General features: G+C 42.6%; 1 protein-coding gene across 8 annotated transcripts in view; it reads left to right on the forward strand.

The window, feature by feature from the left end:
• LOC149462016 (protein phosphatase 1 regulatory subunit 12B-like) overlaps positions 1 to 27,213 on the forward strand; it is a 211,580-nt gene that overhangs the window by 178,625 nt on the left and 5,742 nt on the right. For all 8 annotated transcript variants that reach the window (XM_089677575.1, XM_089677579.1, XM_089677576.1 and 5 more), the window contains 3 exons: positions 4,996 to 5,100; positions 6,629 to 6,679; positions 6,754 to 6,804. In XM_089677575.1, the coding sequence (XP_089533701.1) occupies positions 4,996 to 5,100; positions 6,629 to 6,679; positions 6,754 to 6,804 (207 nt within the window). The remainder of the gene's footprint in view (positions 1 to 4,995; positions 5,101 to 6,628; positions 6,680 to 6,753; positions 6,805 to 27,213) is intronic.

A 27,213-nucleotide genomic window follows, 5' to 3' on the forward strand; every position in this document is an offset into this window, starting at 1 on the left:
GGTGTGTCTTTGTAGAAGGGCATATTGCATGACCATCTTTTTTTTTTTTTCCTCTGAGCTCCAAAATGTTAATGGGGAGCTTGGTTTCTCCAGGTGACTATATTCACTGCACAACAAGGTACTGGAAGCCTCCTCGTCAGCTCAAAAGACTGGCATCTATTATAATGGACAGCAGTTAATTTCTATGTGTAAACAGATAACCCATTTACATCCATGCCTGTTCAGGTCTCTTATTTTTTAAATAGAACAATTCTCCATTCTGTACAATTTAAACTGACCTGAACAGAAGTAAACAGATGTAAACGAATGATGTTTGTTTTTTGCATCTGTTTTTGCCTTGGTTGTTAGCAGAAGTCTTTAGGGTAGACTTGGTGAATTTTGTGTTTAGTCTTGTGCCAAAAGGTAGGGCTGAGATTTGACTTTATAGATGGAAAATGGAAGTATGTAGAAGCCCATGAGGAGGGGGGTTTAGAGCCTTCCAGTGTGGAAGAAGGACCTTTACTCTTGCAACACACAGTATATGATGTATTTGTTAAGTGCCTCACCAAACAGACATCCTCCTTCAAAGGGCATATAAGTGAGGCATCATTTTCAAGCAGCTTCCGCTAACTTGGCTTTCAGACAAAATTTTCTATGCATATGGACAGAATTGAGGGCCATTTTGGAAATTTGTGATGTAACGTGTTCTATGGCATGAACAATAAAAGAGTAAGGTGTAGGAGAGCATTTGTAAATGCTATATTACGCAAGGTTCACACTTATGCGGATGTCAGTGCATTTTCGGCTCTTCAGGTCTAGTATGGAATTTAAGGGAACCCCACGCCAAAAAAACAAAACTGTGTGGGGTTCCACCACAATCCAAACCAGACACTTATCCGGGCATGCAGACAGGTCAGGAAAGGGGGGGGGGGGGACACGAGTGAGCATCCCCTGAACCATACCAGGCCACGTGCCCTTAACATGGGGGGGGTGCTTTGAGGCAGGGGAACTGCCCCCAAAGCACCTTGTTTTTATGTTGATGAGGACAATAGCCTCTTCCCCACAACGCTGGGCCTGGGAATAAAAGCACAACAACAGTTTTTAACAAGTCCTTTTAAGTTAAAAGAAAAAAAAAAAAAAAAGGGTCCCTCGAAGTAGATTCAACATCACGATGAATGCGGTCTCCGCTGACCTGAAGGCTTATAGCTCTTAAATAAGCCAAAGGGTGGAGTCAACCAGTGATGTCACTAGGTGACCCTGCCTCTTTGTGACATCAACTGGGGAATGATGGGTTGATTATGTCACGACGGGGCGGAGTCACCCAATGACATCACTGGGTGGCTCGACCCTTGGCTTATTTAAGAGCTGTCAGATGGCGGAGCTGACACACAGTGGGTGCCTTCGTCAGGAAAGGAACTTTTTTTTTTTTTCCTTTTAAATTTTTAATAAAGGCTAAAGGTTGTTTATTCACCTTTTACACTTTTTTGGTGAATGAGTACTCATTCACATAGGGGAAGGATCCCCTTGGGGGGGGAATCTGGGGGTCCTCCTTGATAACGCCAGAAGTGGCAGCAGGTACCTGTCAAAAATAGGTACCCACTCCACCATCCCCCCAAAAAGGTGCCAAATGTGGCACAAGAGTTTTATGCTAGGTGTGGGTGAAATCTGACAGGGAACTGACAGACTGACTATTTCCCTTTAGTTCTGCTCCACTTTTGATTGACAGCGCACAGCAGTGGGCAGATCCATAGCTGTTATTCAGTCAAATAGTAGCTTTCAAATCTAACAACTGCTGTGCATGGCCATTCAGAAGTGTAGCAGACCTGATAGGGAACTAGTCTCTTAGATCCACATCAGGCTCTACTCATCCAATGACAAGCCATTGCCCATATTTAGGTAATGACATCAACTGTATCCCTGACCCCTTTGCTTATATTTAGCTGCCAGGTAATTGAGGCAGAGGATACAGCACTGTGCTGGAAGCTGTCACAGTTATGGCAGCTTCCCAGAACCAGCACAGACCTCTCCGAGTACTGGCATACCTCTGTATGCCAGATCAGAATTTGCTTTAATTACCACCGCTTTCCTAAATGGAGCACTGGCGGTAATTCTTTGAAAATGTATCACTACCACAGCAATAGTTTCTAAAAGCAGCAGTTAAGAACCAACTGATACAGTCAGAAAACTGTTGTTGGTGCCATTTTGAGCTCCCCTGAAAGAGTGTAACACAAGATATAGAGTTATTGTATCTCATACTAGCTGTAAGGCTACAGTATCAGTCTGAGAAGGGTGATCCTGCGTATTACCCCAATTTAGAGTTCAGGCTTCACCCAGCACAATGGACAATGACCCTGGACCTGTTTAGCATCCTGCAACTAACTTCACACATTGCACTTCGTGCCAAAGTGAGTGATCAAGTATGATTCAGTTTCCGGAGCAACATTACAAGTCATTCATGCAGACTAGGGTGTGGGTATGGTTTCAGTGAGGTTCCATCAATCTGGATACACTGCTTTTATTGTTGTAGTTGAAGTCAATGAGGAGTTGATCTAAAGAATCCAAAATAAAAAAAAATTAGACAAGCTTAGAATGATTTCTGTTCAAGGGAGAATTGGTCAAGTACCCAAGGACACTAGCAAAATATGAGGTCTCACCAAGTGGGGTAGGGATATAGAGATACACCCAGGTGGCATGTCCGGCAAAAATGTTCCAGTTTCAAATTACCTAAAGTTAACAGACTATAACCCAGGGTCTCTGATTATCGAGAATGTACCCTGTACTGTAACTACTGCAACTCCCTTCTCACTGGCCTACCCAAACAAATGCTATCCCCACTCCAGTCTATCCTGAACTCAGCGGCTAGACTCATCCACCTCACCAACCGCTCCACATCTGCCACCCCCCTCTGCCATTCCCTTCACTGGCTCCCGATTGCCCAACGCATTAAATTCAAATTACTAACTCTGACATACAAAGCCATTCACAACGCTGCCCAAAACTACCTCACTGACCGGATACCCAAATACCACCCTACCCGTGCCCTTCGCTCCTCACAAGACCTCCTACTCTCTAGCTCCCTGGTCTCCTCCTTCCACGCCCAACTGCAGTACTTCTCCAGGACTTCCCCCATCCTCTGGAACTCCCTACCCCAATCCATCAGACTGTCACCTACCCTCCTCACCTTCAGGTGCACCCTGAAAACCCATCTCTTCAGGGAAGCCTACCCCACCCTCACCTAACAACCAATCTCCTCCACTCCTACCACTCCATCCCCCACAACCACTTCTTCCTGTACCACTATCCCCTCCCTCCTATATTGTAAGCTCGAAAGAGCAGGGCCCTCAAACCCCTCGTGTATTGTATTGTACTGTATTGTCTCATGTTCTGTCCCCCTCGCTAATGTACAGCGCTGAGCAAACCCTTTGGCGCTATATAAACACTGTATAATAATAATAATACTGTACAATTAAGATATTATATATTCTCTAGGGTTGCGCTGATACAAAGCATTTGCACCGATACTAAAGACTGATACCTTCAGGCTCAATTATTTCAGCTGTCAGCAGGATTCCCCCACTGACAGCTGAAATGTAAACAAAACATGCTGGAAATAGGTATCTTTTAGAGCTATTTTATGTTCGTTATTTTGCCATTTTTCAGTTATCTCTTTTACAAGTTCTCTCAACATCTGGTTCTCCTTACTAGGTCACTATTCACTATCTCATTTATCCCACATACGGATTATACAGTCTGCATTCAGTAACCCATCCACCTCCACATCTGCGAACCCCCTAGTTAATCCCACCTATCAGTTTTAAATGCATGGCGCCAAATGGTTTTTCTTATGCTGCCTCTGCAAATACAGTCAACACTTTGACAGTCATCTTTCTGGTTGGTATCACCCTCCTTCTCCTCAGTCAAAATTCTAATTTATTCTATACCTCAAGTGCAGAGGAAAGATTGTGAAAAATGTAAGTCTCCATCAAAATACACATTTTTTTTAACTCAGTATTTCGAAAAATGGGTAGAAAAAAAAAAAAAATTGTATACCGCAGATCATTAAATGCATAAATAAACTGTATTACTTAGCATAAACATTGCATGCACCTGGTCACAGAGTAGCTAAATTACAGATCATGGGGCATACATTTCATTGTGTTCAACTTTTAGGTCAGGTAAAGTCTAACCGAATTTAAAACCATGCCCAGCCACAGCTTTATTCCTTGCCAAGACATGACAGTAAGCTGAACTTCAAATGGACTCTACAGAAAAATTCTGTGTTACTATAGGAGGATAGCCTGTGTCAGACACCGCCTGACATTGCCTCTAACAATCCACAGGACAGGATTCCCCAAAGCGCAAAGTCTAAGCCCCAGTCTGCTTGATCCCTCTACCACAGTACACCCGCCTGTGGTAGAGGGATCCGCCAGAGGTATATACCGATAGAGAGCCTGACGTGAAGAGGCGGAAAGGTCTGAGCAGTGATGACCGGATCCGTGCAGGACAGATGGATAGCAGAGTAGCAAGCGTGGTCAGATGGGCCGGTTCGGTAACGGTGGGGTCAGCGAGGTACAAGGCAGCAGGCAAAGAATAGTCAGGTCACTCGCCGGGTTCGGTAACAGGAGTTCAGATCAATAGGGATATCCAGGAGAGTAGTCAAACGAGCCAGGGGTCAGAGCAGGAGATGGTCAGCAGAGGTCAGGATCAAGCAGAGTCGGCAACAAGTCAATCAGCAGATACACAGGAACAGGATAAATAGACCATATGGCAATTAGTGTCTATGCAGAGCTGGTTTAAATAGGGCGCCCAGCGCCGTCATTGGTGCCGGGCGCGCATCCGCGCCGCCGCCCAGGTCCTAGCGCCAGCTGATTAGAGCGCATTGGCGTTTTGCGCATGCGCAGATCCATGCGCCGTCGCGCTTGCTGACAGCCTGTTATTATGCAATGTTGTTTAAACTACATATGTTGATCACTATCCTTTTTACAGTAAATTAAAGTTTTTGTTTTCTTTGTTTAGCTATATGAAAGCGCCTACACTGAAAATGAAAAGTTGAAAAGCAACCTCCGAGAAGCCCAGCTGGAGCTTGCAGATATCAAAGCCAAGCTGGAAAGAGTTGTGAAGGTTAAGTAACTCCAATTTGCAAATGAACAACTTTTATAATAAACCCTTGTGACAAGTCTTTAACACTTGCCAGGTAGCTGCAAAGCATCAATGCTTGATTATTTGAAATTAAACCATATACAGTTACTTAACACTGAATCAAACCTGAAAATTTGGAAAGAACACTAAGAGCAGATTACCATATTGTACCCCTCTGCATAACTATGCCAATACCAAATTTTTTGGCCACAAAATATAGCCCACCATCCTAGGCTTTTGCCAATGTGGTCATTTCACTCCTTTCAGACTGAAGACCACATAAGACCTGGGTATATACCTGGCAATATGTTTCCAAGTTTTCACTGGAGATAAGCCTCTGTTATGTCTTGACAACTAAAGCCCAATATAAGCCAAACCATTTTGTTATAGATAGTAGGGAGGAGTTAGAACTTCCATATGTTTCTATTGCCATCTGTGAGCCTAGTTTGAAAGCACTGTGAATCAATGCATATATTGCCAGCACACCATGAATCTTAAAGATAATGTCACATTAACTTCAAGGTAGTGATCACTTCACAGCAGTTAAGGTCCATGCACACTGGCATAAACAATCCTGCTTTTAGACGAGTTTTGCCTTTTAGAAGAATCTCAATGTTATCCTATGTGTCCATGCACACTAGAAAGTTTAGAGGCATATTTTAAGCTCAGCATTTAGAGACAGAAAAAAACCCTTCTGTGTTGTGCTTTTGAGGGCAGTTTTCTGCCAGAAAAAAAAACAAAAAACACTGAATGTTCCTCAACTCCTGTACAAAAACGCTCTATAGGAGCGTTTTTTTCTGCCAAGGGAACTAGTGTTTTTTTTAAAGCCCAGTGCGCATGGACCCTTAAAATGAAAAGTAAGGCTTTAATGTGTAATAATACAGCAGATTAGTTCAATTCACTGTGGAGGTTTGAATGCAATTGAAATACTTAGCCATTTGTAAAGGAAAACCCTTATTTTAAAAACACAATAACTCCCACACATAAAAATTTTGATCTAAGGACACCAAGAGACTTTGCAAATAAACCGTATCTCTGCCTTTTCCTTCTTTCTACTTCGAGTGTTGCCACCACAGACCCAAGCCAGTGTAATTGTATTGCTCTGTTTACACTCTGAAGTTTGACTCCATGGCTTGATCATTTAAAGCCATGATTTATAGATGAACACCTGCATTTTAAGACTAAATGCATGGCCTAATCAGCTTTAGATTACAATTTTACAGTCAACATTTCCTACATGTGTAACTTAAGACTGTCTTATTAAATTAAGAATTTTTATAGAGTTCTTTTGTGTAGCAAACAGAAAAGAATTCACTTTGCTGAAGCTTGACTGGTACAACATTATTTCCTATTGCTATAGGTTACTGTACTGAAGAATTTGCATTAAATATGACTCTTTATTGTATAAGGGTATCTGCTTTTAAATGCACATTTAAAAAAAAATCCATATCGCAGTTTTTCCTTCTTTATAACCAAACTTACACATTTGTTCACCTTATATGAATTTCAGAAACAGGACCAATCCTCAAGTCAGGCTGGACTGCTAGAGGTTGAAAAGAGAGTAAGTGGTCAATGTTCTTCCTTCCTAAATACTGGTATACAGGCAAACAGTAAAGCTTTTTTTTTCTTTTACAGGAGAAGAGGGTTTTGGAACGCAGGATGACGGAAATGGAAGATGATCTTAAGGTAATGAATGTAAATAAATTGACTTACTAATTTCATATCTTACAGCACAGGACACAGGCTGGATATTAATAGACAATGGGTTATAGGCTGCTACTTTCAGGCAAATGGACACTAGCAAAGCTTTTGGATATGCCCCCTTTGAGCATTCCCCCATAACCCTACCCCTCTTTGTGTTTTTTTTTTAGCAAGTCATACAAAGTAACAGGAACAGAGGGAGGGTGGCCTGTGTTCTGTACTGTACTCCAATAAATGGAATTTACAGGAAAGTCAAAATTCATTTTACCTTAATCGTACAGTACAGGACACAGGCTGGATATTTATAGATCTTGGGATGTCCCCAAGCAAGGAATCAGAATTGTACCAATGACTCAACAAAACAGAAAAGGGCAAAGACATGACTCAGAGTGCTGCAGGAAGAACCTTGTGGCCATAAACTGCATCAGCAGTAGAACGTGGAGAACGTATGAACTGATTACCAGGTGGCAGCCTTACAAAGCTGAGCAACAGGGAGGTACTATATCCTTCAGAGTATACAGTCAGGTCCATAAATATTGGGAGATCGACACAATTCTAACATTTTTAGCTCTATACACCACCACAATGGATTTGAAATGAAACGAACAAGATGTGCAGACTGTCAGCTTTAATTTGATGGTATTTACATCCAAATCAGGTGAACGGTGTAGGAATTACAACAGTTTGCATATGTGCCTCCCACTTGTTAAGGGACCAAAAGTAATGGGACAAATGGCTTCTCAGCCATTCCATGGCCAGGTGTGTGTTATTCCCTCACTATCCCAATTACAATGAGCAGATAAAAGGTCCAGAGTTCATTTCAAGTGTGCTATTTGCATTTGGAATCTGTTGCTGTCAACTCGCAAGATGAGATCCAAAGAGCTGTCACTATCAGTGAAGCAAGCCGACATTAGGCTGAAAAAACAAAAAACAAACCCATCAGAGAGATAGCAAAAACATTAGGCGTGGCCAAAACAACTGTTTGGAACATTCTTAAAAAGAAGGAACGCACTGGTTAGCTCAGCAACACCAAAAGACCCGGAAGAACACGGAAAACAACTGTGGTGGATGACCGAAGAATTCTTTCCCTGGTGAAGAAAACACCCTTCACAACAGTTGGCCAGATCAAGAACACTCTCCAGGAGGTAGGTGTATGTGTGTCAAAGTCAACAATCAAGAGAAGACTTCACCAGAGTGAATACAGAGGGTTCACCACAAGATGTAAACCATTGGTGAGCCTCAAAAACAGGAAGGCCAGATTAGAGTTTGCCAAATGACATCTAAAAAAGCCTTCACAGTTCTGGAACAACATCCTATGGACAGATGAGACCAATATCAACTTGTACCAGAGTGATGGGAAGAGAAGAGTATGGAGAAGGAAAGGAACTGCTCATGATCCTAAGCATACCACCTCATCAGTGAAGCATGGTGATGGTAGTGTCATGGCGTGGGCATGTATGGCTGCCAATGGAACTGGTTCTCTTGTATTTATTGATGATGTGACTGCTGACAAAAGCAGCAGGATGAATTCTGAAGTGTTTCGGGCAATATTATCTGCTCATATTCAGCCAAATGCTTCAGAACTCATTGGACGCCGCTTCACAGTGCAGATGGACAATTACCCAAAGAATACTGCAAAAGCAATCAAAGAGTTTTTTAAGGGAAAGAAGTGGAATGTTATGCAATGGCCAAGTCAATCACCTGACCTGAATCCGATTGAGCATGCATTTCACTTGCTGAAGACAAAACTGAAGGGAAAATGCCCCAAGAACAAGCAAGAACTGAAGACAGTTGCAGTAGAGGCCTGGCAGAGCATCACCAGGGATGAAACCCAGCGTCTGGTGATGTCTATGCTTTCCAGACTTCAGGCTGTAATTGACTGCAAAGGATTTGCAACCAAGTATTAAAAAGTGAAAGTTTGATTTCTGATTATTCTGTCCCATTACTTTTGGTCCCTTAACAAGTGGGAGGCACATATGCAAACTGTTGTAATTCCTACACCGTTCACCTGATTTGGATGTAAATACCCTCAAATTAAAGCTGACAGTCTGCAGTTAAAGCACATCATTTCATTTTAAATCCATTGTGGTGGTGTATAGAGTCAAAAATGTTAGAATTGTGTTGATGTCCCAATATTTATGGACCTGACTGTATGCTCTTACAATGAGTTGTCCTATCTGCCTGGCAATAGTGGACTTGGAAGCAGGGTGTTCTTTTTGAGACCCTGTTGGCAAGACAAAGTCTGTTAGAGGCTGTGGATTTTAGATACTGTAATGAAGAAATAAGCATCCAAGAGGAGCTAGGACTTCGATAGGAGTTCATACAAAATAGAAAAAAGGACAAAACATTCTGAGAACTAATTTGCTTATGTTAGACTTCTCACAACAGGGCTAACCTTCTGTGGATACTCAGTGAGTTACCAGAAAGACGAATGATAAAACTCCAATTAATGTTTACATTAAAAATAACAGCCAACTCATTTTGGGGACCAGAAAAAAAAACCTCTCCTTTCATCAAGGCTACAACAAAACACAATATTATGTAAACTATGATTTATAAAAATCATAAGATTAACAACATAGAAAGTATGGGTAAAAAACACACACGCATATATATAATATATATTTTGTAAGCTGGGGATTGGTAGCAGGTACAAAGTTCTCTGCAGTAAGCACACTTTCAAGCACAGATACCAATCAAGTGATGTAGCGACAAAAGATTGCTGGGTTTATTCATGCTACGTACAAGTCTATTTACAGGTGCTGCACAGTGTTCCACAAAATAAACAAGACATATGCTGTTTTACAGCTTTCACCAACCTTGCAGCTCTCACAGAGATGACTGGTCTGTTCCCCAGGCTTTAGAGCAACTGACTGTGTGACACAGGCAAATCCAAATTGTGCAAACCCAAACTGGATATAGTGTGTATATATATATATATTCATATATACACACACACATATACAGTGTGTGTGTATATATATATATATATATATATATATATATATAATTATACATACGCACACAGTTGGGTCCATATATATTTGGACACAGGCACAATTTTAGTTTTTTTCAGGTATTTACCAAAACATATTCAAGTGATAGTTATATAATGGATATGGGCTAAAAGTGCACACTCTCAGGTTTAATTTGAGTGTATGTACTTCCAAATTGGAGGAAGGGTTTAGGAATTACAGCTCTTAAGAGTAGCCCATACACACACACACACACTTTATATATGTACATGCAACAGAAATGCATATACGCATGCAACAGAAATAAAAAAAAAAAAAAAAAAAAAAAAAAAGAGTATCAGATAGTAAGAGCCTATTACAGATTCGTTTTGGAATTACTGAAATACTCATAAGATAAAAAACAGTTAAAAATAAATGCACCACTATTGCACAATATATCCTGCCTAACCTGTATAAAGAAAGATCTGCATATTTAACTGTTCTTAATCCACTCCAGTCATGTGATCCCACAGCTGCAGCACATTTCATGGCTCCCTAAATTTACTTCCATTGTCATGCGCTCCCTTATGCAAAGCTGCAGGATCACGTGACCAGAGCGGTTTAACATAGGTAAACATTTTTTTTTTTTTTAATGCAAAAAAGTGGGAGGGGACTTTTTTGGATAGACTGTAGTTCAGCAATGATTCTCAGAGGGGTGAAAACCTATTCAGGAGAAATCCAATCACCATTCTATTTGTTCATGAATAGGGAAATGTCTTTAGACTTGGAGGTTACTTAGTATCCAGAAGGGCCTGATGAGACCAAGAACAGCAGAAGTGAGTGTATCTATATTAGCAAGCATACTGCGTGAAGCCATAGTATCAGGTTGATTGGGAGGCTGAGAGAAATATTCCGTGGCTTCCTCTAACACCACCTGTGTCTTCTTCAAAGCTTTGCAGGTCTATCTCTTCTAAGGGAGATCGTTCCACTTCTAGTAGCTAAGGTGGAAGTGGAGAACAGTGATGGCTGAATTATGGCCATTCATTGTCTAAGCAGTTTTGACATAGTTTCAGGGAAATCTGCCATGGTCAGAGACTTCTTGTTGTGTGCCAGAGAGAGATAATATCAGGAGCAGAAATCCATGTTAAAATAGGGTCCTTCTCTGGTGCAAGGGAAGCAATTCCACTCCAAGCGGTTTGAGTGCTTTCCATGCCATTGACAGAGCAAATGTTTTACCTAAGCCTTTATGGTGATTCCCCCTGCACCTGGTTTCTGCCATTGCCACCAGTTAGGGTATTCCCTTGTGGGGTAGTCATGGGTTAGGGTGCAGAAATGGGGTAAACGTGTCCAAAGAAGGATACACCGCTACAAGTTGGTCGACAACTGGGTTGGCAAAAACCAGAAGGAAGTGCCGAGTACTTTTTTAATAAGGGCTCTGGGCAGAAGTGGTGGTAATAGTGTGACTTAAGGTGAAATGTAGCACCTAATCATCCACCTCAAACTACGCTGTGAATGGTGGAAATTTTACTTCCAAGTTTTAAATATTAAACACTCAATAATAGTTTTAAATTAAAAAACTAATACTATGTAGGAGACACTAATAACTATTGCAAGTAGTGAAGATGTTAAGTCTCACACTTGCTTAACCATTTCCCGTCCGGCCCATGTATATAAATGGCCGGGCGGAAGCAGTGCAGGGGCAGGTTGCCGTTCATAAACGGCGCCTGCCATTTTAGCCTGTGCGCGCACCCTGGGAGCACGGTGCACCACGGACACAGCGGAACACCGATCGCTGTACGGGACCCCTGTGTGAGGTCCCGATCATGTGATCACTGATTGGCCAATCAGTGATCACATGAACAGTGGTAAACAAGATGTCACTTCTGACATCATTGCTTACTACTAGTAAAATCTGTGAATGATCACAGAGATCACATATTACAAGGCTATTCACAACAGCCTTGTACCATGTGACAAGCTGTGACCAATCACAGCTCTCACAGCAATCAGTGTAGAAAAAAAACTTCATCACCCCCCACAAGTAGTACAGTGTCACTATGGTGACACTGTACTGCTAGGGTGACAGTATGTTAAAAAAAATTAAATAAAAAAATATTTTAAAACGTTTTTTGAAAAATTAGAATTTTTGGTTATAAACTAATTTGAGTTATTTTTTTTTACTAAAAAGATAATTGAATAAATTTTGGCCAAGATTTATGAAGAAAGATGATTTATTTGCAAAAGTTTATAAGAAAAACACTTTCAAAATTTTTGGACTTTTTCATTTATATAGCAAAAGAAATTCCCAGTGGTGAATAAATACCACCAAAATAAAGTTTTATCTGTCTCAAAAAAATGCTAAAATATTCAAATGGGTACAGTGTTGCATGACAATTGTCATTCAAAGTGTGACACCACTGAAAGCTGGCCTGGACAGGAAGGGGGTGAAAGTGTCCAGACATGAAGTGGTTAAAGACTACAGTAACTATCAGATAACACGTCAAACCTGTCACATTACTGGTCAATATATGAATCCAGGCGTCGCCCGTGCTGGTGGGGACCACGAAAGTAGACTGTGGCCTTGCTGGACCTGTATAACACCCTGCAGCTAACTACACACATTGCACTATGTGCCCCAGTAAGCACCCATGTAGGATCTAGGGTCTGAAGCAATATTACAGGTCGTCCCCACAGGGTGGGGTCTGGGTAGAGTTCCCAAAGAATTTCTGAGGTTGCACCAGGGAATATCCGATTGCCTCTCGGAGGATCAGGAAGGAATTTTTTTTCCCAGCAGGAGCAAATTGGATCATGCTTTGCTGGGTTTTTTCTTTTACCTTTCTCTGGATCAACTGTGGGTGTAGGATTATAACTTTTTTTTTTTCCTATGGTTGAGATGGATGGACTTTTGTCTTTTTTCAGCCGGACTAACTATGTAACTATGCACCAATCCAGATGCACTGCTTATACTGTTATAGCAGACGGCAATGAGGAGTTGATTGAAAAATATCTAAGTAAATAAGAATTAATTAAAACCTCTTCACGCCGGCCGCAAACAAATGTGTGGCCTCCTGGCGTCTGGGCCTAGATGCCGAGCGGCCGCACATTTGCGTTCAATTAAGAAAAAAAAATATGTGCTGAGAGCGCGCACCCTGCGCGCTCCCAGCACATGTCCGGCACTCACGGAAAGGTCCCGGTCTTCTCTTTCGATCGGGATCTTTCCCGATCATGTGACCGCCGTGACGATGCATCACGGCGGTCACATGATCCCTAAACCCCGCCCCTCCTCCCGAAACTCTTAAAGGGCCGGGAGGTGCCGGCATGAAGGGGTTAAGCATAGAAATTCTCTAAAAGAGAGAAGAGAACCATTACCTACAGGAAACTAGCAAAAAACTGAGGTCTGAGTGGGGTGATATGGGTCAGCATTGCAATAGCAATACAAAAATAGGTATAATGACAATCCATTATAAGCTTACATGAAAAACCTCCTTTTTATGCTGTGAGTGCTGCCTGTTTGCTAGTCATATGTCCACGATTTCCTGGATCCCCTGCATGCTTTGCAGTTTCTCCTCTGCTGTTTAATTTCAGTTTCTAATGGTACCTTGCTGCCTGCAAGCAGTAAAACCTGCACGGACTCCACCTTCTGAAACGTCTCTTCTTAGTACCATTGTAGTTTAGAAGGCAGGCTCTGCAAATTTTGTGACATATCAGTGCCTAAGCATAGGGGCATAGTGAAAATGTGTGAAAGAACTTCAAGTAGTAAACTGGAGTAGGTTTGAAATAATGGAAATACAATGTGAAAATGAATATATGTACGATTTTAGATTATGACCATATTTACACTTTAAGCCACTCAGAAGTCCATTAAAAAAAACAACAAAAAACTCATTTTCTAAAGTTAAAACCCTAGACACAACAGGCCATTTAATTTCAAGAAGTACTCAGTCCTATTTATGGCATTACTATAAAGTTACACACTAACTGTAAATTGGACTATCCAACATATTCTTGCCTGCTGTGACAAAAAAATAAAATAAAAGGGAGGATGTACCACACACAAACAGACAGACACACACATACACACACGTATTAATTCTTTTGGTAGAAAGAGCTTTTTTTAAGCCTAGACCCTTAGATTAAGGGAGGACATGATCAACATATATAAATACATAGGTGGTCCATATAGTGTACTTGGTTTAGAGTTATTCACTTTAAGGTCATCACAGAGGATAAGGAGGCACTCTTTATGGCTGGAGGAAAAGAGATTGAATCTCCAAATACGGAAAGGCTTCTTCACAGTAAGATCTGTGAAAATGTGGAATAGACTCCCTCAAGAGCTGATTCTGGCCAGCTCATTAGATTGATTTAAGAAAGGCCTGGATTGATTCCTAAATGCATAATATAACTGGATACTAATATGTATAGATAAAGTTGATCCAGGGAATATCAGATTGCCTCTTGGGGGATCAGGAAAATATTTCACCCCCCCCTCCCCCATCCCCAGATTCATGCTTTATTGGGATGTTTTTTTGCCTTTCTCTGAATCGACTGTGGGTATTGAATTGTGTATATGGAGGTTTTTCTATTTGTGTGTTGTGTGTGTGTTTTTTTTCTGGTGGTTAAACTGTATGGACTTGTGTTTTTTTTTCAACCAGATTAACCATGTAACATTAGACACCCAGACACAATTTAGCATAATTGGTATATATAGCTACCTAGTTAGTCTGGCTGAAAAAAGACAAAAGTCCTTCCAGTTCAACCATTGGAAAAAAAAAAAGTTATAATCCTATACCCACAGTTGATCCAGAGGAAGGCAAAAAACACAGCAAAGCATGATCCAATTTGCTCCTGCAGGGGAAAAAATTCCTTCCTGATCCCCCGAGAGGCAATCGGATATTCCATGGATCAACTTTACCTATAAATGTTAGTAACCAGCTATATTCTGTGTATCTAGGAAACAATCCAGGCCTTCTTTAAAGCATATATGGTATACTGTACATGTAATTTGGCAGTAACCATAGGATGAAGGTTAATAATCTTCTTACAGCAAAGGGGTACTGGACATTTGGACTCGTATTCTGGTCATGAAGGAGTTAAGCATGGCTTAATTCCTTGGTTAATAAAATTATTAATAAATAAGGTAATCCACCACGCACAGTCAAAAACAAATATTAAAATAGAATATACAGTGCCTCTCAAACAAAATGTACAGTATCTCACAGAAGTGAATACACCCCTCACATTTTTGTAAATATTTTATTATATCTTTCAATGTGACAACATTTAAGAAATGACACTTTGCTACAATGTAAAGTAGTGAGTGTACAGCTTGTATAACAGGGTAAATTTGCTGTCCCCTCAAAATAACTCAACACACAGCCATTAATGTCTAAACCGCTGGCAACAAAAGTGAGTACAGCCCTAAGTGAAAATGTCCAAATTGGGCCCCAAAGTGTCAATATTTTGTGTGGCCACCATTATTTCCTAGCACTGCCCTTATCCTCTTGGGCATGGAGCCCACCAGAGCTTCACAGGTTGCCACTGGAGTCCTCTTCCACTCCTCCATGATGACATCACGGAGCTGGTGGATGTTAGAGACCATGACACTCCCACCACCATGCTTGACTGTAGGCAAGACACACTTGTCTTTGTACTCCTCACCTGGTTGCCACAACACACGCTTAACACCATCTGAACCAAATTAGTTTATCTTAGTCTCATCAGACCACAGGACAAGGTTCCACTAATCCATGTCCTTAGTCTGCTTGTCTTCAGCAAACTGTTTGCGGGCTTTCTTGTGCATCATCTTTAGAAGCGGCTTACTTCTGGGGCGACAGCCATGCAGACCAGTTTGATGCAGTGTGTGGCGTATGGTCTGAGCACTGACAGGCTGACCCCCCACATCTTCAACATCTGCAGCAACGCTGGCAGCACCCATACGTCTATTTCCCAAAGATAACCTCTGGATATGACGCTGAGCACGTGCACTCAACCTGTTTGGTCGACCATGGCAAGGCCTGTTCTTAGTGGAACCTGTCCTGTTAAACCGCTCTATGATCTTAGCCACCATGCTGCAGCTCTATTTCAGGGTCTTGGCAATCTTCTTATAGCCTAGGACATCTTTATGTAGAGCAACCATTCTTTTTTTCAGATCCTCAGAGAGTTCTTTACCATGAGTGCCATGTTGAAATTCCAGTGACCAATATGAGAGAGTGAGAGTGCCTTAGAAGTCCCTACTTGGTCATGATTTTATTAAAATCTTGGAGCAGGCAGCTAAACACTTATTGGCCATCACATTAAGGCTCCATTCACACTAGGGTGTTTCAAATCGCAGGCAGAATTCCTGCAATTCTGCCCCTGATCTGAAAAACTGCTGTGAAAACGTGCAATCACGGGTTCAGGTGCCATTTATTTCAATGGGGCGATTTTGCCACAATCGCGGCACGTTTTTCTGTGCGGCAAACATGCAGCGACTGCGAAAACAAAATTGCGGGACACGTGACACTCAAAGGTTCCGGAACCACTTTTGGCCATCCAGCAATTTTGTTTGTGTGACAACGGTGTGTTTGTCGTGCAAAAAAATGTGCCGTGGTCGCGGAAAAAACACCTTGCGTTTTCAGGTGCCATTTAAATGAATGGCATCTGAATGCGCGATCATGCGTTTTCAAATTTTCACAGCACGTTTTCAAATCGCACGATTTGAAACGCCCTAGTGTGAATAGAGCCTAAAAGAAAAATATACAAAAACTTATTTTTAGTTGTGTGACATGTAGGCTTTCTAAAGAGGAGATAGACCTTGAAAAAAGTTCTCAATCAAGATACTTTTTAGATTTGAACATTTATCATCTAGGCCCTCCATTTACTGCCCTCCATTTTACTGATGAAGCTATAGAGCTGCTTGTCAAAATCTGAGCCTGGCCCACACATGACAAATTCTATGGGAGAGTTCATAATCTGGTGATGCAAACTCTCTCATAGGGTTGAAAAAAAAATGCACATCACATGTCAAGTGCAGTTACTGGGCAAAAAAATGGAGGCTGCCAGAACATTTTGGACATTCAAGATGTCCCTTATTCCACTGAAAACTTTAAGGGTTACTCTTGCAATTGACTTAATACTTTACAGATCTTTTCTTTAGTCTTAAGTTTTCACAAATCATTGAAAAGCAAATCTAACCATGGTCTCCCAGACAATGCTGTAGATGGCAGTTGCCTGATTAAGCTATTAATCCTAGGTTCACATCTAAGCGTTTCCTGCAGCGTTTGGCATTTTGAAGAAAGTCCATTTAACATGATTTCTTATGGGGGCGTGGCCTAGCTATGGAGGAGATGCAGCCTGAGAGCTCCTGCTTGCTCAGGGCTGAATACCGCTTCATAGGGCTCGGACGGAGCAGGCACCACACATTGAGATGCCAGGGAGGCAGCAGGTATGTTCTACCCCCACTCGACCCCCCCCCCCCAGACCAGACAGGGCACTCGACACTTAATTTGCTGGATCCCTGGGTTTGCGCCACAAGTATTCCAAGATGGTGCCGGACCGCTCAACACATAGGGCCTCTCCTCCTGCAGTTACCTACAACCAAGGTGATACCACAGGCTGGGGGCCAGGTATGCAGCGTCAGTCCCACTACCTCTCATGCCTCTACATTACCCTCGACCGCGGGTTCGGTCCTGGATGAAGTAGCGGGAGACTGGGATATCAGAGAGCACATTAGGGCCTTGCCCACTAAAGCTGACATGATTCAGTTGATTGCCACAGTTGAATCTTCATTTAAGGAGGCCATGGACATGGTGCGGTCCGATATCACTGCTGTAGGCCACAGGGTGGAAGCTGTAGAATCTGCTCATGAAACACTAGTTCATTCGGTTACAAAACTTGGGGAGGCCTCCCGCACGCATGAACATATGCTTGATTCTTTGATACAGCTAGATGACTATGAAAGAGAGATTGGGGAGACATCAAAATATACGGATCCGTGGTTTGCCGGAAGAGACTTGTGCACAAGATTCGATGCCCCCACTCCAAGGGATCTATAGTCGGAATCTGCTACCACTGCGGTTGAAATTGATTGGGCACATCGTGCTGTACTTCCACCACCACAGGACGTTAAAAAGGCCAGAGACGTTATTTGCCGCCTACATATATAGAGTGTTAAGGAGGCAATTATGTCTGCTATGCGGGGCAAACAGCACGTGGATTTCGATGGGGCCTGCCTGTTTCTCTTCCCTGACCTATCCAGATGCACCCTTAAGAGAAGGAGAGCCCTGGCCTTCCTAGGACAGGAGGGGGTGCAAAATTGATGAGGTTTTCCCTTCTGTGTGACTGCCCGTAGGAATGGTAAGACTGTGGTTTTGCGCACCAAAGATGATCTTTCTACATTCCTGGAAATTCTGGATCTGCCTCAGGTGGACTTTCAAGATTGGCGATACTCCAGTGATGTGCAAATTCCTGTGGGTCCAGACAGCTGGCAACTGGGAACCGGCTCCTCAATGCACCCGTTGACGTCAATGTCAAGGACTTGAAAGTTTGCCTGACTCCCGTGGACGCTCAAATTGAAGCTTTCCAGTTTTCTGGTTTATTGGTTGTTTATTTACAACTAAATATTTGTGCAATTTAAATGTCTTCCTATATGTCACACTAATGTGCCCTTTATTTGTGCTCCTTTGGCTATTCGCCTTTTTTTTGGCTGGCAGTTTGGGAGCGCAGATGAAGGTGGTTTTTGTTTACACTTTATGGGCTTCTCCGTTAAAGTCCCTCTCTTTTGTTTTTGCTGTTCAGCTCGGCCCGGGTCGGTGTCCGTTCCCCCCTGTGGTCAATCACTTCCCCCCAATAGGATTGTCTGATCCCAGGAGATATTACTGTGAATTACAGTTTTTTTTTAGGGGAATTGGGTTGAGGTCCAACTATGCCATACCCGGTCCTGATTTGTACCTTGTTACTTAACATGTGGCAGGCACACCTCTCTGTGGTTCATTGCCTTCTTTTTTTTTCCTCTTCTCTGTTGTCTACTTTTTTTCTCCTTTCTCGCATGCAGGTTTTGGTGGTGTCTCGGAGGTTGGGGCCGGGGGAGGAGTCAATTGGTCTTTCCGCTGTTCCCTGGACTGGTTCCTGGGGTTCTTGGTTCCCTCTTTAAGACTGCTTGAATGGCATCTTCATTTACAGTAGTCTCTTATAATGTCCGTGGTCTCTGCTCCCCTTCTAAGTGTGGGAAGCTTTGGCAGGAATTATGCCGCATAGGCCTGACTGTTATTGCTCCAGGAGACCCACTTCATGGTGGCTTCCACACCCAGGCTCCCTCAATCCATATTTAATCAGTGGTTTTCTTACCCGTCCCCTCTTTCTAAAACACAGGGAGTACTGATTGCAGTACATAAGTCTTTATGATCAGCTGCTAGACCCAGAGGGTAGAATTCTGTTTCTTAAATGTACCATCAACGGGGAGGTTTACACGTTTGCTAATCTATATGTTCCTAATACACAGACCGTTGACTTCCTTTCTAAAACATTGAGGAAGTTACTGTCCTTTAGAGAGGGCCTCCTTGTGCTGGGCGGGGATTTTAATCTTCCCCCAGACACTCATTTAGACTCTTCTTCTGGAAAGTCGACCTTCTCTTTTAATGCCCTTAAACATTTTCATAGGTGTTTACAAGATCTTCACCTTGTGGATAGCTGGAGGGTGACCCATCCTTCTGACAAGGATTACAGTTTTGTACATAACTCCTATTTAAGAATTGACCTCATTTATATCGATCAATACCATTTGGGTCACATTTGCGCCACGGAAATTGGTTCTGTTACTATTTCTGACCACGCTTCAGTTTCTCTGACTCTGCACTCCTCCCACAGACCTTCTTGGACTTGGTGACTAAACAAATCACTTCTAGACAACGTCACTATCCGAACCGCCATTGAATCATCAATTACTACTTACTTCCAACTCAATTCAGCTGCTGAGGTTTCGATTGGGGCATGGTGGGAGGGACACAAAGCAGTAATTAGATGGGAGTTGATTGCTCACAGTTCTAGAATTATAAAGGCCAGGAGTTTGGAAATTGATACTTTAGTCCGAAACATTCACTCACTTAAACAGAGTCATAAAAGTAGACTCAACCCTTCAGACTTGTCTACACTGATGGATCTTAGAAACAAGCTATCAGACGGTCTTGAGAGACAGGCTAAAAATAAAATGAGGTATTACACACATAAATTTTATGAGCATGGGAATAAGTGCGGACGCCATTCGGCTCATTTCTTGAAAAAAACAGCAGGCCTTATCCCACGTATATAAGCTGATGGTTCGTGACAAACCAGTTGATTCCGCATGTATTGTAGATGCTTTTAGGGAATATTATAGCTCCTTGTATAATATTAAATGGACTCCTGACCGGCCCCAGACTGCCCCTCATAAGTCCTTTATTTGTCAATATGTTAGTGAGGTGAAGTTTCCCCGCCTGTCAGCGGCCATAATTGAAGTCTTGGAGCAACCGGTTACTCCTCTTGAGATAGCCTTGGTTATCTCAGACCTTCCTAAGGGAAAGAGCCCAGGATCTGATGGCTTTTCCAACGCTAGCTGGTCCAATGAGTGACTATTTCAATGCCCTCACTGCCTGCTCACCTTTATCTAGAGAAGCCTATTGTTGTTATTGCTAAACCAGGAAAGACACTTTGTTCTATCATAATTATTGCCCCATTTCTTTGCTGAACTCTAACGTTAAGATTTTCTCTAAGCTTATAGAGACCAGATTGAGGGAACTGCTTCCAGGTGTCATCCATCCTGATCAAACAGGATTTATTTTGGACCATGAAGCCCATGACAATACGATATGGGCCTTGAATGTTCTCCATTGGACTTGTTTCAGCCCACATTGTTCCCCCTTTCTGGCGCTGTCTACGATGCTGAGAAAGCATTTGAAAGGGTAGATTGGCAATTAATGGAGGAAACTTTGTTTGTGTTGGGGTAGAGGATGATGGGTTGGATCATGGCTTTATATGCTGAACCTGCAGCTAGGGTAAGATCAACAGGACATTCTAAGAACCGCTACATATCCGTAACGGTACCAGACAGGGTTGTCCTCTATCCCCTCTTGTTCGCTCTGGTATTAGAGCCACTACTATGGAAAGGTAATGATGATATTACAGAGGTACCTATTGGCTCTGGGGTACATAAACTTTTGGTCTACGCCAATGACATTTTGTTTTATCTCACTAATCCCCTCACAACACTACCGGTATTAGTGTCCGAATTTCATATGTATGGCTCTCTGTCAAATTTCAGTATTAAACTACGGATGTCAGAGATTCTACCTGTTAAGATTCCCCCATACCTTGCCCACTCTTTAAAGTCCACCTTCCAGTTTGTATTGCGACCCCACACGTTGACTTATCTGGGTACTCAGATCTCTCCAGATCCTAAATTGTTATATTCAGCAAATTTCAGAGTGCACTTACGGGAGGTGGAGAGGGATCTGGGTGCTTGGCATGACATGGCTCTTTCCTGGCTGGGCCATATTAACACTCTTAAAATAACGATCCTGTCAAAAAGGTTATATCTACTCGACGATCCCGATCAATCTCCCACTGATATTTTTTAGCCGTCTGCGTCAGCTATTTGTGACATTTGGCAGGAAGGAGGCCTCCACTGCCGTTTTCGCTTCTCTGCAGATGTAAAGAAGATGGGGATTGGGATTTCCCTGTACTATAAAGCTATTGCCCTGGTTCGTATTTTAAATTGGACACACCACATGGCAGATAAGCTCTGGGTATAGCTGGTAGAAATTTAGCTAGGGCCCCTTTGTCCCTCATGCACATAGAGCAGGGGTGGGCAAACCTTTTGACTTGAGGGCCGCAATGGGTTCATATATTGGACCCGGGGGCCGGACCAAGAGTAGATGAATGATGTGTATGTGTCATCCATAGTAAGTATAGTAATATTCCCCCATAGTAATTAATCCCCCATATAGTAATTCATCCCCCATAGTAATTCATCCCCCATATAGTAATTCATCCCCTATAGTAATTCATCCCCCATATAGTAATTCATCCCCCATAGTAATTCATCCCCCATATAGTAATTCATCCCCCATAGTAATTCATCCCCCATATAGTAATTCATCCCCAATAGTAATTCATCCCCCATATAGTAATTCATCCCCCATATAGTAATTCATCCCCCATAGTAATTCATCCCCCATATAGTAATTCATCCCCCATAGTAATTCATCCCCCATATAGTAATTCATCCCCCATATAGTAATTCATCCCCCATAGTAATTCATCCCCCCTATAGTAATTCATCCCCCATAGTAATTCATCCCCCATAGTAATTCATCCCCATATAGTAATTCATCCCCCCTATAGTAATTCATCCCCCCTATAGTAATTCATTCCCCATATGAATTCATCCCCCATATTAAGTCCCCCCTGTGTCAATTCACTTACCTTTTCTCCACGCGTTCCTCTCGCCGTGTTCCCGCGCCATTCCGGTCTTCAGGGCGGACTGTGAGAGGAGCCTAGCTCCCCTCACGTTCCTCACGCTGCCCCGCCTACACACATTCTGACAGCCGATGTTTGCCACGCTCCGCGGGCCGGATTAAAAGGTCCGCCGGGCCGTAGTTTGCCCATTGCTGACATAGAGGGTTATCCAGCTGGACTAGTCCAATTACACTTAACATGTTGAGAGTTTGGGATCAGGTCAATCGACTGGGTGGTCTCTCTCCTCCTACCTCACCCCTCGCACTGTTGGGGGGGTTTCCTTGGTTTTTGGCCAAAGAATATGCATTTTTTTTTTAACGTCTGGGGTGGTGCAGGGATTGTTTGTTGTCAAGCTTTGGCACCCTCCAAGCATCTTCTACCCCTAAATGGTCTACGCAGGTCTTTTGGCTCGTTCCCTTTGGATTTTTGGCATTATCGTCAGATTCATGATTTTCTTCAACGGTTGTCCCCCAGAGTTCGAACCCAGGATTCCCTGACTTCCTTTGAGCATTCCACTTTTTCCCAAACGACTTATTATATAAGGGAAGGGAGGCTGAATTGGGACTCACTCTAGATCCCCCGCAGTTGTGGAAAATTGTTCGGATGACTAGTGCCTCGTCCATCTGCTCCAAAACGCAAGAGTCATGCTATAAATTTTTATCTAGGTGGTATAGAACACCTTCTTGGTTGGCTAAAATCTTCCCTATTGCGGACAACAGATGTTGGTGGGGATACCCTCAAGAGGGCACCTTTTTACAATTTTGGTGGTATTGCCCCAAGATTCAAAAGTTTTGAAGGACATATCCCCCTGGATCCAGAAAACGACCCTTCAGCCTATTGATTTCACTCCCTTACAATATCGATTTCATGGCACTCCTCCCATCAAAATCTATATACGTAGCATTACCCCGCATCTTTTGAATGGCGCTAAGAGCCTAATACCATGTCTATGGAAACAGAGTAGATGCTCCACTGTGGCGCAGTGGAAGCAAGAGGTTGATAGGGTCTACCAGACGGAACGCTGGATCCACACAGTCAAAAACACCCTTGAGAAATTTCATGGTATCTGGGATGGATCGTTGTACTACTCTATGGAATTGAGGACCCAGCTGCCTCTCATCCTGATATGGGTTCTATATAATTTTTGTCTGTGCCTTCGGTTCCCCTCCCAGATGGTTCCCTTTTATCTGCTTAGGTCCAGAATCTATGTGGTTAGATGGCCATGATTGGGTTTTCTGGGAATCTGTTCCTCGGGCTACCCCACCCCTCCTGTTTTGCCCCAAGCGCTGCCAACTCAATCCTGTGTTACCATTTCTACTCCACGAGCCTTCTACGGCCTTACTATTCCCTTTTGTTTTCTTCTTTCTTCTCTTTTTCCTCATCTTTCTCTCTTCTGGTTATCTTTGCTTTTTATATACATACAGTTGTGTTCAAAATAATAGCAGTCAGACATCACTAACCTGATCAATAACTGTTTTTGGTAGAAATGGTATTTCTACATGGCAAATAATTTACTAGCAGGTGTAGTAGGGTAATAGAAATCCAACAGACCCAACAGTCATGACATGCATGCTGCTGATTCTGTGTAACTGAATCACTAATTGAAAGGGGCATGTTCAAAATAATAGCAGTGTGGAGTTCTATTAGTGAGGTCATTCATTCTCTGAAAAACAGGTGGCAATTATTGCTCTTATTTAAGGAAGGAAGGCAGCAAATGTTGCATATGCTGGTTACAGTGCACTTCTCTCTGAAATTCTGAAGAAAATGGGTCGTTTCAGACATTGTTCAGAAGAACAGCGTACCTTGATTAAAAAGTTGATTGGAGAGTGGAAAACATATAAAGAAGTGTGGAAAATGATAGGCTGCTCAGCTAAAATGATCGCAAATGCTTTAAAATGGCAACCAAAACCTGAAAGGCATGGAAGAAAGCGAAAAACTACCATTCGAATGGATAGAAGAATAGCCAAAATGGCAAGGACTCAGCCAACAATCAGCTCCAGGAAGATCAAAGAAGGTCTAAAGTTACTTGTGAGTACTGTTACAATTAGAAGACGCCTATGTGAAGCCAAGCTATCTGCAAGAAGCCCCCGCAAAGTCCCACTGTTGAAAAAAAGACGTGCTGAAGAGGTTACAATTTGCCAAAGAGCACACTGACTGGCCTAAAAAGAAATGGCACAACATTTTGTGGACTGATGAAAGTAAGATTGTTCTTTTTGGGTCTAATGGCCGGATACAGTTTGTCAGACGACCCCCAAACACTGAATTCAAGCCACAGTACACTGTGAAGACAGTGAAGTATGGTTGCACAAGCATCATGATATGGGGATGTTTCTCATACTACGGTGTTGGGCCTATTTATCGCATACCAGGGATCATGAATCAGTTTGAATACATCAGAATACTTGAAGAGGTCATGCTACCTTATGCTGAAGAGGAAATGCCCTTGAAATGGGTGTTCCAACAAGACAACGACCCCAAACACACCAGTAAATGTGCAACATCTTGGTTCCAGACCAAGATTGACGTTATGGAGTGGCCAGCCCAATCCCCAGATCTTAATCCAATAGAAAACTTGTGGGATGACATCAAAAATGCAGTTTCTGAGGCAAAACCAAGAAATAGAGAAGAACTGTGGAATGTAGTCCAATCATCCTGGGCTGGAATACCTGTTCACAGGTCCCAGAAGTTGGCTGATTACATGCAACACAGATGTACAGCAGTTCTCAGAAACAGTGCTTATACAACTAAATATTAATTAAGTGATTCAAAGGAAAGCAAAATCTTCAAACATTTTTCAGTTTATATAGTGAATGTTTGAGTTTGTAAAGAAGAATACAAACACTGCTATTTTTTTGAACAGTCTAATATTCACTTTTCTTCAATTTCCTTTAGAGGAACAACTCAAATTTGGTATATTTTTCTTCATGTTTTGATTTGGAATAGAATGTGTAGTGTTCCCAATGCATTTGTGTGTATGGAAATAAAAGCTATTAGAAGGATTTTGAGCTTTATTCACTTTTTTTCAACACACTGCTATTATTTTGAACACAACTGTGTATATATATATATATATATATATATATATATATATATATATTCTGCTTCATTGCACATGCGTGTTTGGTTTATGCAATGCCCTCTGTACCATATATATGTTATGTATATCTCTAACTCTATAGCTTGGAATGTATGGGGGGGCGTACTTGACCTCTCGCCTTGGGACTGGCTAGTTACGTGCAGAAACGTAGCTCCTGCGTGTCGATCGTATCCTCTGGCGATCAGTTTGGTACTGCTACTCGCTGCTCCCACGGCGGGCGGGAGTATGTGGCATCTTATCTGTATTAGTATTATGCTGTCAGGAATGGACTCACCACTGGTGGTGCTGTGGCTCACTTGCTCTGTGGGCTGCAGTACCAGCTCCTACCAGAGGGTGCTTTCAGCAGCCAGGGTCTCACTCCTGCAATAAAGCCATCACCTGAGGCTGATTGCAGGAGGTCTATTTAAGCAGGACCAGGCCTGCAATCAGTGCCTTGGTGTTTGTTTCCCATGAGCCCCTGTACCTGGTATCCTGTGAATCTTCTGTTGCTGACCTCTGCATTGTTCCTGACCCAGCTGACCATCTCCTGTTTTACCCCTGGCTTGCCTGACCATCCTTCTGCCTGATCCTCTGTACCGCGCTGCCCGTAAGTTACTGAACCCGGCTTGTGACTCTGACCATTCTCTGCCTGCTCCTCCGGTACCTCACTGCCAGCACATTGCCGACCTAGCCTGCCTGACTACGCCTTACGCTACCCAGACAATCCATCCATCCATCCCGCACGGATCTGTCCCTGTTACCAGGTCTGGCAGCCTCTTCACATCAGGCTCCTTTCCCCGCACACCTCTGACAACGCTCTCTACCATTGCAGGACGTACTCAGGGGTCGCAACCTGGTCTCACTCTGCTCCAAGTCCATCCCCACCATCATGGGCCCTGGTGAATAAGCAGATTGGGACTTAGACCCCACGCCCTGAAGAACCCCATGCTGTGGGCTGCTAGAGACGCCGCCAGGCGGTGCTTAACAGTACCAGACGGCCTGCCTGACCATTCCACCTCTCCAGCCCTGACTACACCTGTGTTCCCACACATTTCTAGTCATACCCGGATCCATAACATGCTCCATACCATGTGCCAGGCCTATAGACTTATCACTTCATTGGAAGCTGGGTCTGATGTTAGACCCCTTTATAATTCTGCTGTATACCTTATATGCCTCAATACATTTTCTTACTGTGCCTTACTTTCTGTATTGAAAATTGAAAACATACCAAAAAAAAAAAAAAAACATGATTTCCTATGGGACATGTTCATACCTGTGTGTTTTAACCTGGTGCGTTTTTTGCAAATGGTCAGGGCCTTTTTTGAACGCAAAAAGTTGTGTTTTTGCTTCTATAGATTTCAACGGAAACGCTGCAGAAAAACATGTATTGCATTTTTGATCTGTTTTAAATCTGCCTAGCAACAAGAAAAATAAAAAAAAAAACCTACAAAATGCATCAAAAATACGTAAAAACCGCAGGTGGAAAAACACAAAATGCAATGCAAAACTCAATGCAGAAACGGCTCAAAGGCATTCTGCATAGGTGTGAACCTAGCCTTAAGGCTGATTTGCAAAGACAAACATGTTTAGAAGGTCCCAAACTCTGCCATCTGTTTGAGGATCATCCAAGAGGCGCTGAGACTTTGTTGTGAGTTTAAACAAGAAATTGAGGGACAAAAAAAAACATTTGAAGAGCCCACTAGCTCAGGTTAGGCTGCTCACAACAGAACCTGTTTGAGGACAGGCATTGGACAGGTTATAAAACTGACCACAGTTTCTCTATTAATGCCTAGTACATAGAACCAAGGACAAGATGAGATTTTATGTGGACAGCAGACATGTTTGGGTGGAATCCTGACATGTTAAAGACAACTTTTATTCACGCTGTGTTAG

The sequence above is a fragment of the Staurois parvus genome, unplaced genomic scaffold (genome assembly GCF_062004578.1).
Source record: "Staurois parvus isolate SC_StPar_1 unplaced genomic scaffold, SC_StPar_1.0 ptg000188l, whole genome shotgun sequence".
NCBI lineage: Eukaryota > Metazoa > Chordata > Amphibia > Anura > Ranidae > Staurois > Staurois parvus.